Here is a 15,724-nt window from a genome sequence, read left to right on the forward strand (position 1 = left end):
GTAGTATATAAAATGTGACAACTAATATTCATGGCATGAGTTGCTTTCTCTTTGATTTTATGTAACTTTTTATCATGAAAAATTGTTTTTAGAAGCAAATAAAGACAAAGCACAAATGCCAAAAACTGTGGTATAAGTGGCTGCAACAGGATTTAAGGCAGGCATTACTGGTACAGTTGTTGAATTTTTTTTTTGTAGGTAGGCATCATTCAAATGCGATACAAGAGCACATCTGTTCATTTTAATGAGACTTGCACTGAAGAATTTCTGAATTGTATCCTAGGAACTTAAATAGGTGGGCTCTTGAGTATGTATTTCTTAATGGCTTTAAGACCACAGTTCTAGAGCTGCTTGACTTAAACCAGGTAGAGAAACTTAGATGATCTATATTAACAGGGCTCTTTTAAAGAATGAAGTCAGCTTACATCACTGTTGTGCCTGAGATTGCTTATTTCAGGGCTGCATACATCCAAAGCTTGTGCCACTTAGCATCTGAAATGCTCTGGTCCATTTTCAAACCAGATAAAACCAAGGTCCCATGGCAGTGGCTGCTTCAGTAGCAAAACAGATAACAGCTTTACACTGAATAAGCAGACTAAGCTGCAGGAGAGTAAAGTTTAAAAGCATCACTGGGAATATTTGCACTGAAGTAGGTTGTCACATATCAGCCTTTGGAATGTAGTACATATGTTTGTTTAATTTTGTTCTGAAACATAAAATATGTAAAACTTAATTTTAATGTAAAGTTCAAACTTTTGGATTATTTTGGTGTAGTTTTTATAGCATTTGTATTAAAATAAAACTATTTAAGCCATTGAATAAATGCACATGATGAGCTGAAGCTGTCAGCTCTGTTTGCACTGTTAGACACTATTGTAAAGCATTGCTTTAAAAGTGAAATGCCTTTGGTTGTGCTCTTACTATGTTAGAATCTATGCAGAATGCTAGTGAAAAGGGGCTGCCAGACTTGGTCACTGCAAAGCAACTTTATTAGCAGTGGTATCTCTGCTTCTTGCCAGAAATGACTGAACCTCACCTTCAAGCACTCCAGCCACCCACCTGTTGCTGAACCAGTACCAAGTATAAACCTTGACCAAGTTTAGCTTTTGTCATGCAAACTTGATTAAAACTGAAGGGTTTAGAGGACCCCTTGGTGAACTGTATCTCAGATATTGAATCTGCTGAATTTTTTGTCCCACAGAAGACCAAGAGGTTTTACTGGATTACATACTACAATAATTTATGACCTCTTCAAGTTAGTACACAGCTGAGTGGCTTGATCAAAAAGGAACCCATCTCTGCCCCTCTCCTTCCAGGAACTTCCTTTGATTTACTTTTCTTGCATAAACTTATTGCCTTGTTTAGCAAAACTGGAGCAAGCTGTGTATATACTGACTTGTGCATTCAGTTAACTGCTTCCTAGAGCAGAGATGGAGCTAATAAAGCACTGATTAAAAACTTAATAGCCTACCGTTTCTCACTGTGAACACCTTATTCCTTTCTACGAGTAGCAGGCAGAAGTATATAGTACAGAACTTCAACTATACCTGTCTTCACCTTACTGGTTGATGAAATACTAGCTGTACTCTCAGTTTTCTCTACCTCGACTGCAAGCTACATCAAACTGCAGTGGAAGGCATGCATGTTTGAGTTGCTTGCCCAGGAGGGCACAAAATTTTATTCTTTAGTATAAAACTGGTGGAAGTCATAAAATATGAAGAGATGCACAAAGTGTTTTGGTGGTAAATAGCAAGTATTTTATTTAAAATGAAAACAGAAAGTAAGTACCTGAACTATTGCATTTAATCATGTATTGTAGTTGTGTTACTCTACCCTTTTGCATTGGAGACAAATATACAATAAACATTCAGATATCACAGATTGCACACTAGATAGTAATTCTTCAGGCCTTTTACATAACCACCAAAAAAAACAGATATTGGTTTCTGCAATATAGTACAAAATTCCACCCCTCCAGTCTTAGCCAGTTATCTTCAATTTTCTCCTGTTTCTGTACAAATAAATGGCCATTTACCTAGGGCTTACAAGTTAATAACAGGACAAAAAATATACATTGTACTGACACAAAAAGTCAGTTGTGTTAAGTCATGCAACAAGTAACCAAACTTGCTGAAATTAAAAATATTTTCTAAAAACAGTTTTAACTGCATAAATATTTTTATACACAGTTCATTTACCAAAACAAACAGAGTCTTTAAATGATACAAAGCAAAAAATAAGTTTCTACTAATTTTTATACATAAGAAAGTGCAAAATAATGTCTCTAAAGTGTTTTTGCTATTGGACTAATGAAGGGTGGAGGTGGCCACTCTCACCTTTATAAGCATGAACACAACAGTTGCACAATACAGACGAACAAAAGGTAGAGCACATGGATGCACTGAGGAAAGATATACCACAGAACGAGGAGGAGCTGGGGAGATATGTGACAGTGCAATGAGCTTGTGTACTTCTGGCTCAAGAAGTCGGGATGCAAGAACACAAATTGCTATTTGGAGAAACAAAGCTGTTAAGCATGACCTGCTGTTAAGCTACCCTACCCCCAAGGGCAGAAGTGTCAGGCTAGTTCAGTCCAGAACAAAATGATGAAAGTCTAAGGGATTATGTTAGAGAAAGTGGCTCGAGTTACAACAACAGCATTAGCAGCTGCCAGGAAGCTCCCACGGCTTAACCACATCGGAGTCGAATGTTGATATACAGCCATTCATTCCATATGCTCTTGCATGGGAATTCAAGGTAACTGCTATTGGAACAAATGGAGGCCATGAAGTACTAAGTGGAGCAGCTGAGCCCTCAGCAAATAAGATCCTGGGTACATAGATGAAATCTGGAACAATTCATCCCCAGCGAAGATGTTCAGCATAGACTTAACTTTTGAAATACATCTATGCATAAAATTTAACACAATCATCCACACAGGAGAAATGTTAGCTTCCATGTGAGAAGAGCGCCAAGTGATAAAAGTGTAGAATAACACTGGTACAACATGTCTATGAAGTTGAAGACACAGAAAAATAAAAAAACACACACACACAAACCTCACTACACATCCCGTTGTCTTCTAATGACCCAGCATTAGTTATACTAATGTGATGTTTGTGCCATCCAGTGCTTGAATGCTATTTGAAGGAATTTATTGTGGCTTGGAAAAAACAAATCTCAAACTAAAGAGACACCATTTCCAAATTAAATTTAGCAGAGTTTTTACTTATTTGGAGAAATGGACATTCAGAGGACTGAAGGTGCTTTCAGACAATTTCAACCATGGAATAAATTTTACACAAAATTTGCAATTGGAAAACTACTGCTGTTAGGCAGAGATCTAGGAGCAACATATCTGTCTTATATTTAATCTTACTTAACTGCATCAATTTCAGCAAACGGTCTGGCTGGAGTGACTTGAGTTCCCAGCATTAGCCTAGAGAAGCAAACTATTAAGCCAGTTAATAAAGAAAATGAGTTTCCCTGCAAGTATCAAAACAGGCATATTTGGGCAACACAAGGAAGCTGCTTAGATATGTGCCGTTGATATCCAAAACTATCTAGTGGATGAAGCCATCCCAATAAACCTGTGTGGGAATGACTGCTTTGGGGACCTGATGTACAGATACTGCTCACCAATTTCTCTTATTGCAGTTCATAATAGCTGTTAATGAACACATCAAAATACATAGTTACACTTCTAATGAGTGCATAAATCTCATCAGGGCTCTTTATGGGGGGACAAAATTTGTCAGTGAGCAGTATGTCCTGAAAAAGGAAGCACAAGTCCAATAAGCTGGAGTGAGATTGGGACCTCCCTTTACACCAGACAAACTACTGACCAGAGAAAAAATGCCTACTTTTTTGTCTAGAAAGTGGTACAAATTCAAATGTGGATAGCTGGCCCTCATTCTGTTGTACCACATTCTGCTTTGTCACACGCCACAGGCATTTGGGCTGATTTGTAACCTCTGGCAAGCATCTCAACTAGCATTTCTGCCCACGCGAGCCTTCTCAACTTATGCAAGGGCTTGTTTCACTAGCACAAAGAGATACTGCTCAAGCATAGTGCACTTTCTACTTGTGGAGGCAGTGCCTGATGAAAGAAGCGTGAGTTGGGACGCCACCCACCATTTTCTCAACTGCTAAAAAGCAGTGGAATTATTTGTGAACATGCTATAAACTCTCATGAACAATTCATCTCATCACCCATTTGCAAAATATATAAATGAGATTAAAAAACAAGTCACCACACTTTTTAAAACCTTAATCCAAAGACGATTTCTGTGTGTTGGGCCTGATGTGCACTTTCCCCATCTCTACAGTCAAATGCCATTTTGTACTCAGAGAAAGTGACTTTAAAAAGGAATGAAATCCCAAACCAGATTATAGCACATTTTAAACACCAATTTGTTTAAAATTGCAAACCTTCAGTGAAACTGAATTAACATCCCCAACATTGATGGTGCATCTTTGAATGATGAAAGCAGTCTAAAAAGTGGGCGTGGTGTTGGGCCCAGCCCAAGTGCAATGAGCAAGTCCCACCAAAGTGAGTGAAAAGCAGCAGGCAATGGTTCTTCTACAACTTCCATTCATTTCAAAAGGGGCCTGTGCAGAACACTCCCCCCCCCCCAGGTATTGGGCCCAGCATTAACACTTTCCAGTTATGAGAGAAAGGATTCGGAGACAATTTTACAATCAATATCAAAGAGAAAAACAATGGTCCGTTTTCTTTTTCCAGGGCAGAAAAATAAAATCTGAGTTTCATGCAAAGCATTTACTACCATCTGAAGTAACAGCTGCTGGCCTTTCGTATAACTGGTTAAGCTGATCGCAACAATGGTAAAGAATGAGCAAAAAAAAGCAGGTCTGCCATGTATAAAAAAGAGACCTTATGAAATATGAAGACAGAGGTGCTAAATATCTTCTGTATTAAAAAAAAATGCAACCAAAGAGGATCCTTGTTATCTTACAGTTTAGAATAAAATATTCCTATTGGCCCAAAGAAATGAGTTGGTAATTTTTTTTCCCTTTTCAAAATCTCTCCCTAAATAGTCTGGTTTAAGTTAAGATAATGTGAGTAACTGAAAGAACCAGCATGCAGCCTGGATTGTACAAAAAAATAAATAAAAAAGTACAGATAATGCCTCTTGATGTTTTTTGTTTTTTTTTTTTAAAAGCATTCATATTTAAGTAGATAGATGAACTAAAGATGAGACACAAAATATAGTGGTTGGTCTGAAGTCCCATGTAACAGGCAGTTAAGTTCATATTTAGATAAAAAGGCCATTATATCTATTTACAATATCCACAGTTTGCTTGCAAAGAAGGCAGATGTACAACTATCTTCTAAAAAGCCACCTCCTTCCTGCAACATGAATAAGGTGACTAGCTCTACAAAACCAAGACAGGAGAGGCACTTCCTCTGAGCCGTGGCAGCAGGGAGGCAGGGCCTGGACAGTTCTACTGCAGTCTTCCACTGCTGATCACATGAAGGTTTTCTGCCCCGTCTGCCCCAATGTACATGCGAAATTAACGATTCCTTTTGCTTTCAGTGCTTTAAACACACAGTTCAGAGGCGAAGCATTAAGGGCTACCACATCAATCCCTTCCGAATGCGCTGCCAAGTTCCTGCACTTCATTCAGTGGGTTCTTGGAGCCCCGACAGGACTGGGTCTTGAGATTACGGGGTCATTTCGACCTGGTTAGTTCCACGACCCCTCCTCAGGACCTCGTTCATGCTGCAAATTATAGTAGCAGTTCTGACAAACCCGCACTGGGGAGGAGATTTTCAAACGCTTGATTTCGGACTGAAAGCGACTGCACCTGAAGAAAGGAAGGCAAGAGGGTCAGCTGCTATTCCCTTTCTGCACCTACTTGCTTGCTCTGAGTCCAGCTGCTCTGTTGCCTTGAGGAGCTGAAGATTCCGGTCACAATTTTGTCCACTTACACTATTATGGGCTTATGGGTGAACTCCCATTATATGCCAATTAAAGAGTTTACTGACAGGCACCAGAAGTCATGAACTAGGCCACACAGGTGCCATATCGCTTGGTGCTAGAGCACTTGTTTTGCATGCAGAAGAGGTTCAGTCTCTGACACCAGGGAGGATGGGAAAGGAAGCCTGCCAGACACTCTGGAGAGCCTCTGCTAGACATACTGTAGAGCTGGAGGGACCTTGTACGGTGAAGAGAGGGCAGCTATCTCTATTCCCACATATGGTCTACACCAGCTGCCAGTTTGTTTCTGGCCATAACTCAAGGTGTTGGTTGATGGTGATGGTTGGCAACCTTCAGTCTTGAAAGACTATGGTATAAGCCTACAGCACCCGGTATTCCCAGGGGGTCTCCCATCCAGGTACTAACCAGGCCTGACCCTGCTTAGCTTCCGAGATCAGACGAGGTCGGGCATGTGCAGGGTAACAGTTGCTGTCTATAAAATCTATATGGTTTAGGATGGCCTACCTCCCAAGGAGAGCATCAAGCGAGATCCTATTCCAACACCACCGGAGGTTTGGCTAATGTTAACATGCGAGAGGCATGTGGTGTCCAGCCTGTGAGACTCCCTGCCACATGAGAGTGAATGAGCTCCCACTCTTTTCACTGTCAAAAGTGAAAATGTGCCTGTCTCGGCAAACTTGATTTGGGTTTGTTGACCTTTGCTCTCTCCGTTCTAGTTTTGTGCTTTTTTGGATTGATTTGTTTTTATCTAATTTACCTGATGTGACTGTAAGCAGTCTTCAGAGTTTCAATCTGGGTAGGAAAGGCAGGACACACCTTCCCCCCCCCCCTTAATACAATCGACCTTAGAAATGAGTTTTGATCATCTAAACTAGGAGAGGAGCTTGTGTATTTTTCAAAACGAGCAGAATGGCTGTGTGTGGTCTAGTGAAGCAAGCGAGGCCGCCTTGCATTCCCTGCTAGCATTCCAAGTTTCGAGGGTCTTACTTCTGACAGAAGAGCTGCCCACAGTTCCTGCAGTGGTGGCGTCTTTCTGTGAGGGAGAAGCGGACCGAGCAGCTGGAGCAACCGTCTCCTCCCTCGTCTTTCACCCAGTGGTCGGCTGCGGAGCGGCCAGGTTGGTCACTCACTGACCAGCTGAACACGCGGCCTCGGCTGTCACCTACTAGGATCCTGCTGTGATCCCTGGAAAAAAAGAAGACAACTCCCCCTCCGTTATCCCTTAATAAAAGTATCTCCTGATTGGACAGGAACACAATGAAGGGGACCCGGGTCAAAAGAAATCGGTTCTTCCCCTCATCAGCTCACCAGGAAGACAGCCAATGATCAGGTCCACCCAGTCAAGAGTCCTGTCTCAACATTCATTAGTCCAATGCGATTGCAGGCTCACGCACTGGGCTTAATGAGGAGAGGCAGCCCCATCTTGTACTCAGAAACAAGCACTCTGAACATGCCTATTCTACTTGGATAGCATGGCAAAGATCCACAAAAAAGACTGATCTGCCATGAAGAGGTCTAATAATTTCAAATCATTCTCGGCCAGGGTCATTCCTCCAGATTAACTCCAGAGCCAGCTTGTGTTTCTACTTCAGGTGAGCAGAAGCCTGAAAAATGATTTTGTGCCGCCAACGCATTCTGAGGAAACTTCACACACACCTAGGGGGAGTACAGGGTAAACCACTCACTTGGAGATGCCTAGTGCTGTGATCTCTGCGGGGTGTGCGTTGTCCTTGCGATCAAAGGCTGTATGCATAGTTAGTTTGCTCCGGAATACTAGTTGCCGCTCCCATCTATAGCCTAAGAAGGACAAAAGGATAAGCTTGTAAGTTTATGTGGTTGGCGGGCACATGACTAGGCAAACTAAAGAGAGTGAGCATCACAATCCAAGAGAAGCAACAGAATGCAGACAAACGCCCTTTGTCACAGTCCTTCTTGAAACTTCCACAGGGCTAAGAGAGGAGAATAAGGAGGCCCAATCCAAAAGTGCCCCAATGCACAAGAGAGACAGGAAGGGCAGCAGCAGGATTGCACCTAATCCCCGGCTTTTACTGACTTCCATGGAAGGAGGAGACTGGGAAGCAGGTCAATTGGCCAGAAGCACACTGTTGATTCCGCCTCCCAGTCTGCAAAAAGGGCAATCCGGTCTCATCCAACAGTCTTAGTGTGCACTGGAGTGTACTTGCAAAGAGTGTGGCACAAACACCACGTCAGAGAAACAGCATCCTCCATTCTAAACGACTCTCCTCCAGCCCCAAATCCTTCCCAGAAAGGGAAATGCCCCTTAGGACATCTGCCTCCAGATCACGTATTCTCTTAAGGCACAAATACCAGCATGCAATTCTTGCCAGATTACAAGGCAAGAGCAACGTACGTCTAGCTGGATATCGATGTCATTTCCATACCTGGCTTCAGCTTGCTGTAATGCCGCAGTTCACCTTGATTCGGATGCGGATGGTGAGCCTGAGCCTGGGGATACCCCTTGGCCTGCCCTTCAGAGTAGTTCACAAAGATGAAGCCGTCCTTCTCGTCCAAGCTGAGCTGATCAGACCAGCGTCTCGAGTCATCGGAGCTGCTGTCCGCCGACCACGCAGCAGCTGCCCGGTTGGAAGCTGACCGAGGTCTGTGGCTGGTGCTGCCCTGCTGGCCCCGGTTCTCCTGCAGCTTTGGATCCTGCCCGAGGCCCTGATCTTCGGCCTCTGAATCACTGCTATCCTCATCCTGGGCTTCCTGTCCTACTGTAGACAAGGCAATGCCAAAACAAAACACACAAAATTCAACTGTCAATTTCCCCCAGCACCACAACAGCTTTGCCAAAAAAAGAAAAAAGGTGGGGCCAGATTCACACACAACCCACTTTGGAGGTTATTTGCCACCCTTGTTGACCTTGTCGTCCCAGCAGGTGCAAAAGCACTATGATGCTCAGGTTGCTGGTCACAAAGGAAAAGCAGATCTTCACAAGCCTGGAATCACATCAATCCAATCCAATCCAACCACTCTTTCTAATGTTTGTCACAAAAGTGCTTGCAAGTTGCCTACACAATTAGCCAGCTATCATAGAGCAGACATGGCAGTCTGGACACTGATCACAGCAGCGCTCCCAAGCTGGCACTTCAATCACATGGTGCTCCTCGCTGAGAAAAGGCTGAGAGCCACAGTTTTTATTTCTGATGGTCAGATCAAGGTGAGGATAACAAGTCAGACTACTTTCCACCCGGTCAGTATTCTCTACACTGACTTGCAGGGGTTTTCCATTGCTATGAGAAGAATCCATTATGTCAGGAGTGCCAAGACAGGCATCTCAGGCCAGGGAAGGTGCCAGGTTGGTATGGTGCTACGACCAGATGCAGATCCTTTTGCCCTCTTGAATCTGGTTTGAGACTTGGGAGCTTCAATGCTATCTCCCCCTCCCAACTATTTCCTTCCCCCTCCCCCTTTACATGGAAAGCCCCTTGGGAATTTCCAGAGGCCACACCTTGGTGGAAACCATCACATGCGTTTTGCAGGACACTGCCACAGCTTCCTGAAGGAAAGAGTAGCCATTTGAGATCCTTTCCATTCACATGCCAAGCCTGTACGTCTGCTGCCCAGACTTGCGAAATAAGGATGCTACAATCTGCTAAAGCAGTGGTTCCCAACCTGGGGTATGGGTGCCTCAGGGGTACTTGTCAGGATCTTTAGGGGTCCAGAATAGAATAATGGCGAAAAAGGCAGGCCTGTATTAGAATGCCTTGCGGGACTGGCATTAGAATGCCTTCTGTGGCTCATATGAGGGGTACAATTTATGGAAATGGGTTGCCCAGGGTTACACAAGCGAAACAATGTTGGGAACCTCTGTTCCAAAGCCATTACTGTTCCCCAAACACAGAAGAACTGTCCAAACAAGCCCCGGAGATCCAGGGATCAGTCATCAAATGTCAACTATGCACAAAATATTAGGCATGACTAAATCTAAAAAAATCAAGGGGAATTTCATGGGGGCTATGGGTAGAAAAACCACAATTTAACCCATTTCTGCCCAGCGTACAGGTATACACGTTTGACCGCTGTTGTGTATATTCAACGTTGGGCAGAAATGGCTTTAAAAGGCTGCAAAGAGCCCCCAAAGTGCACATTCTCCTCCCGCCTATTCTGACATGCCCGAGAGCGACCCATTTGCGTTACGTCACGCACACCCGTCTTATCACTTGCTGTGAAATCTATGAGCCATCTGGCACCTAGGAATGGTGCTGAGCCTCTTGTTCCAACCTTTTGCTCACCCCTCCCTTCTCGCTCTCCCCTTGTGTCCCTCAGAGATGTTGCAGCTTGGAACCCGCTTTTCAGTTCTCCCTTTTGTCCCACCTGCACTTGTTCCCTCAAGGCTCCCATGAAACTTGCAGAACTACAGCTATCTAGCCCTGCAGTTCCCTCCTGTCCTTACTGCTCCACATCTCTTCAGTTTTGAACTCAAAGAGAAAACATCCGCAATTCCTTTTCTGCTGGACTGCAGCCTCTTGGGTCACAACCTGGAATGCAGGAAGTGCTCTCAAACCCTTCACTACTCAATTGAACAGCAAGAGACACAGAGAGAAAGAGAGAGCAGAGGAAGCCTCTTAGGGGGGCAAGAGAGGCAGGATCCTGAGAAATTGCCCCCTCAATCTCCTCTCCCAACATCAGTTTTTGTTCAACCATAACCTGAATGCGCATCATAAGAATTGTACGTTAAACCTTTGCTGATTCAACTGAAGATAGAAACATAAACATATGAGACAAAGATAACCGCACCTAATTGGGTTTCTGGACACTCTTCTGGCATCTCAAGGGTGTCCACAGGTTCAGGAGCTGGGGTTTCCGGGACCTGCAAAAACTCCATCCGCCAGAACTAGAAAAAGCATATAAGGGTGGAGTGTGAATCTCCTGTTGCCATATACTCATATTTAATCCTAAAGGTGTCTGGTCATGTGACTTCAGTCTGAACTAAGTCAAATATATTGTCTTGCTTGGTGAAAGTTTGCAGGATTCTGGAAGTTCTGCCAAGCACACCAGTCCCATTTTCAGTTACAATCAAAATTTGCTTTAAGTTAGATTGCATTAAGCAGACAAAATATTATTGCCTGCTAACAAGAGATAACTGTAACTATCCTATCAAAAGCTACTATCCTGTCTAGGGGTGAGGACTATCGGTTGAGAAACAGAGGCATGTCTTAGAAAACCACTTGACTATCTCAAACGATAGTCCTCACCCTGAGAGTTCTCATACTCCAGGATTTGAAGTGCTACCAGAATCATGGGACAGCAGGCATTCTCTTTTTCTGCAGTGTAACCCCCCCAAAAAATGAATTAAGGCTGCAATCCTAAGCACACTTTACCAGGTGCAAGGTCTACTGAACTCAGTGGGACTTACATCTGAGTAGACATGCACAGGATGACACTGCAGATTGTGTCTGTACCATTGGAAGTCTTTGCCTGTGTTTCATGAAGTAGGAACCTTGTTGTTCTTTGGACATTCTATACAAGGTATTTCATGATACATTTCAAAAGGATAGTATAACTTCAGTAATGAGGAGGCTTGGCTTCTGCTTCTCTCCAACAGTATATGCAAATACCAGCGAAAACCATGCTGGTCCTAAGTGTATAAATTATGAATACATCAAATGACAAGAAAGGAGTAGGAAAAGGGGGAAAAATTTCCGCAACAAGTAGTATTGAGAGAGAGAGAGAGAGAGAGAGAGAGAGAGAGAGAGAGAGAGAGAGACTGTCATTCCATAGCTCATTTGTATACAACTGGTGGCACTTACTCGGACTACTCCATCCGAATGCCCTGTCACAATGACGTTCTGGGTATCCCACTCATTCATTTCTGACATGCAGCAACACAGGATCTGCTGGCTGCGCCCAGTGAAAGTGTTCACACTCACTATGGGGTTCCCGTTTATGCTCCACACATGGATGTAAGTGCCAGCACAGGACACAATGTCCCCCTGAAAAAGGAAGAAGCCTTTTAAAGACTGTGGCATGAAGAACAACCAAGTTTCTGGAGAACAAGGGCATGGCCAGGTTGGTCTCTGCCTTAGCCAATACTATCGGGTCTTGCTATGTAAACAATAGGCTGTGATCTAATTCAAGAAAAGCCTCAAGTCTCTTCCAATGTTATCGGTGTAACCATGTGAGCCATTTCTCTGTCACCATGGCAATTTAAAAGTCTAGCATGATATGGGTGAAGCTATCGTATGGGTCTTTCCCACCCAACTGCCAATCTCCCAGCCTAGACAACCATCATTTGAGAACAGCCAACACAATTAGCTTTGGCCACACAATGCTTTTAATCATTAACACAAGAGTATAAAATAAAGTCACGGGCAACAGCTTTTATGCCGCTGTGAACAAGTATTTTGTCCCCTGCCCCTTCACTGGCAAGTCAAGTTCTTTAGCCACTGGGCCAACATCTGCTTGACAGATGCAAGGATGGCAAACAACACTTTCAAAGAAATAAAATCATCAGGCTGAGTGTTAAAATAAAGTTTCTGGAACCAGCCAGAAAAGTTTTCCTTGGACCATAAATCACACAAACAGTTTTAATGCTTGAGATGGACTGCATAATGGTTTTATGTAACAATACATAGCATCTTAAAAAGCTGCAGTGTTGAAGAGGTTACACGATCTGAGACAGTCATGCAAGAATGATCTTAGGCAAAGTCAAATTAAAAATTACTTTCCAAGTGTGTCTACTTTTAACAGAAACAGTCAATGAAATCCTCCAGAAGACTTTCTGTGGCAAAGGTGCTTAGTGCACCAATTCCTACCGTCAGTTCATTGATGCAGAGTGCCGAAACCGGGGCCCTGTGGCCTCGAAGCTGTGTTAAAAAGGAGAGTTTATTCAAATCCCAGATGATGCAGGTACGGTCACGAGACCCACTCACAATGATGTGATAGGCCAGTGAGGCTGTTAAACACGTGACTGTCTCTGTATGGCCAAGTAGTGCCTAGAAGCAAAGCAAAACAGCATGAAACAACGGATGCACCTCCCCTTTGTTAATGCTGATATCAGATAAGTTTTCCTTCTAAGAAGTGGGAAAGAAAACATGAATGGAAACCCATGATTAAGAGATTATATTGTAAAAGTTAAATACAGTATAGCCTGCGCAACATAATGCTATGGACAGTGGCCAGAGTGGTAGGGGATGCAACACAGCATGGTTTTGCTTCTGAACAACCTCTAATCAGTTAATCATGCCTTGTTGAAATTCTCCATGTAAACTGCACTGAAATAAATGGAGATGACACAATGTTAATGATTTGCTAATTGTGCTCAAGGAATTATGTCAAAAACCAGGCAGAAAAAAAAGTTGGATCATTTAATTCTGACCAGTCCCTTAATACTACCACTACCCTGCACTGCCTAGAAAGGTACACCACTATGGGGACAAGTGGCTAATGCTATAGAGCAGAGGACCAGGTGGTACTTAAAACAGACAGATGCAATCCGAACCATTACCTCTGCAGTTGTGCACATAGGGTCATGTTTGTGCATGATGAAATACTGAACTAGGCTTACCTGCTTCAGAGTGAGCGTTTTGGCTTTTTCCTTGGAAGTGCCCATCTCCCATACACAGACAACTGTGCTGGTTCCACCTGTGATGACCAGCTTGGGATTTGGACAGATAGCACAGAGAACCTGCCCCCATTCCGATAAGCACTCATAAACAATGACTGCCTAGAAAGTTTTAAAATGGGGAACAGTAAATGCATGAACTTTATGAACCAATTCCCAAAATTCTATCACTTTGTGATACACAGAATAGGTGGGGAAGGGGAGCACAAGAAGCAATGTATCAAAGACCTCGGACCCAACTTTGGGGGGGGGGAAGGCGTGTAATGTGTTCCCTGTCATTAATTCTGCAACCCAAGAGCTGGTTTCTCTCCTGACAATAGCTCTAAGACACAAGCAGTGTGCTTATTATTGCTGTATTACCAATTGAGGAACCACATTCAGGGAGCTGTGGTCAGGAACTGGCCTAAAAAAGCAAGGGGTGAAAGGAGTATGGGAGCAGTACAAGGGCAACAGCAATAGAATATGATCCTACCCCCAGCATAAAATATTTGGGATTTCTGCCCTCCTCAGAATTGACCATCTTGTGCCATTAAATGGGTTAAAGTTAACTACTCCAGTTAATGCTGAAATATGGAATTAGCAGGCATCTCACTAGAAATAATGTTCTACTAGACAGTAACATTCCCCTTCTATTTTGTAAACTGAAAATTTAGCAGAAGTTGTTAAAACCATCATTTCTTCCCACCCTTATGTAAATGTTCAATGTAAAGAAATATGGGATACAGACCTTGTCTGACTCATAGGCTCCTAGCCTGCAGCTGAGATCAGTGTAGCCCCAAGCAAAGGTTTTATTCCAGGCTGGAGGAATGAGCACTTTATTCTGTTCCACTGCTAGAATTCCTTTGTCTGTGCACACAATTTGCCCTACAGGCTCCTTGAGCTCTATTCAAGAGGAAAAAAAGAAAGAGAGAAAGTAGTAGCAGAGATAAATAGCACATGTAAGCAAAGGTTTATAAAAGCATTTCATGCATAAGAATAGTTTCAGTGAAAACCATACTTGAACACAATATAAATATGGGGACATTTTATAAAAACTAACTTCTTCCTGAAAAAAAACCTGCTTATACAAATTAAAGCTCTGATGGAATTTTAACAGTGTCCAATTGTGTTGCATTCTTATCAAGTTTCACCATATAGCTCTCAGTAACTGGAGAGGAGACTTTCAGGAACACAGATATTGAGAATATCAGTGTCATGCGTTAGTCATTCCTCAATCAGTACAGTGACTGAGGAATCAATTATGTTACAGCAATTATGTCAATTATGTTGCAGCACAGCACTGAGAAAGTTCTCTGAAAACCTAAAAGTGATGTTCTTAGGCCTGGAGGGTGGCATTTTGCAGTCCTGACCCTGGGAGGCACAGGGGCCAGGATCGCAAATGGTGACAGGGACTAACAGCCCAATCCTGAGCTTTCGTCCCCTTCCCCCCGGTAAACTGAGTAGTGACAGATGAGCCGATGCGCGAAGCTTAGGACTGGGCCCTTAAAGTCTTGAAGCATGAAAATAATTTTGATTACAGTATATGAATCCAAACACATCCACTGCTTTCATGGTAATAAAACCTATTTTTAAGTTGCCTTGCTGTCAGCAGAAACACACATCTTGGTCTTGTTAATGGTTAAATGAGAGTCCCAATGTGCTAGAAGCAGTGTAAATCAGAACTGTACAAAGTGCATAAGGTTGATTTCGAATACCGAACACATTTGTGTGCTCTCAGAACTTCCAATGATGTAAGTCTTGCTGACAAGTATGGAAGAGGACTTGGGATGTCCAATGTCCAACGGTTATCTAACCCCACAAACACACTGAACAACTCTCCAGCGATAACGAGATGATTAAAAAAATGAAATTGATGTATCCTTAGAGCCATCCCTATACAGATATAACTTCCCTCTACAATTAAGGTGACATGGTATCACACTGGCCTGTCTCAACAATCTAGATGCATTGGATGCCATAATCAAATTGGGCTGTATGGGAGTGGGACCAAATCCACACACCCAACCTGTTTTCCTCCTCCTGATGTAGACCTGTCTATCTCGCATATGCATGTTTGGCTAACAGATGCAGGTTTCTCTTTGAAAGGAATGTCCAATGAAGATATATCCAATAGGCTCAGGAAGGACCAATAAAATCCCAAACCAGTGCAACATGCAAGCTCTACACAGATAGA

At 43.0% G+C, this 15,724-nt stretch overlaps 1 protein-coding gene and 1 pseudogene across 1 annotated transcript in view; both read right to left on the reverse strand.

The window, feature by feature from the left end:
• Positions 1 to 4,431: 4,431 nt before the first annotated feature.
• Positions 4,432 to 15,724, reverse strand: part of WDFY3 (WD repeat and FYVE domain containing 3) — a 117,937-nt gene continuing 106,644 nt past the window's right edge. Inside the window, exons 56-64 of the mRNA XM_066631605.1 lie at positions 14,279 to 14,433; positions 13,495 to 13,653; positions 12,743 to 12,922; positions 11,738 to 11,920; positions 10,725 to 10,821; positions 8,366 to 8,695; positions 7,649 to 7,760; positions 6,951 to 7,148; positions 4,432 to 5,829 (exon numbers count right to left, since the gene is read on the reverse strand). Coding sequence (XP_066487702.1) covers positions 5,709 to 5,829; positions 6,951 to 7,148; positions 7,649 to 7,760; positions 8,366 to 8,695; positions 10,725 to 10,821; positions 11,738 to 11,920; positions 12,743 to 12,922; positions 13,495 to 13,653; positions 14,279 to 14,433 — 1,535 coding nt within the window. The 3' untranslated portion in view covers positions 4,432 to 5,708. The remainder of the gene's footprint in view (positions 5,830 to 6,950; positions 7,149 to 7,648; positions 7,761 to 8,365; positions 8,696 to 10,724; positions 10,822 to 11,737; positions 11,921 to 12,742; positions 12,923 to 13,494; positions 13,654 to 14,278; positions 14,434 to 15,724) is intronic.
• LOC136656379 (5S ribosomal RNA) lies at positions 6,320 to 6,436 on the reverse strand (annotated as a pseudogene).

Source organism: Tiliqua scincoides, chromosome 6 (assembly GCF_035046505.1).
Source record: "Tiliqua scincoides isolate rTilSci1 chromosome 6, rTilSci1.hap2, whole genome shotgun sequence".
Lineage (NCBI taxonomy): Eukaryota > Metazoa > Chordata > Lepidosauria > Squamata > Scincidae > Tiliqua > Tiliqua scincoides.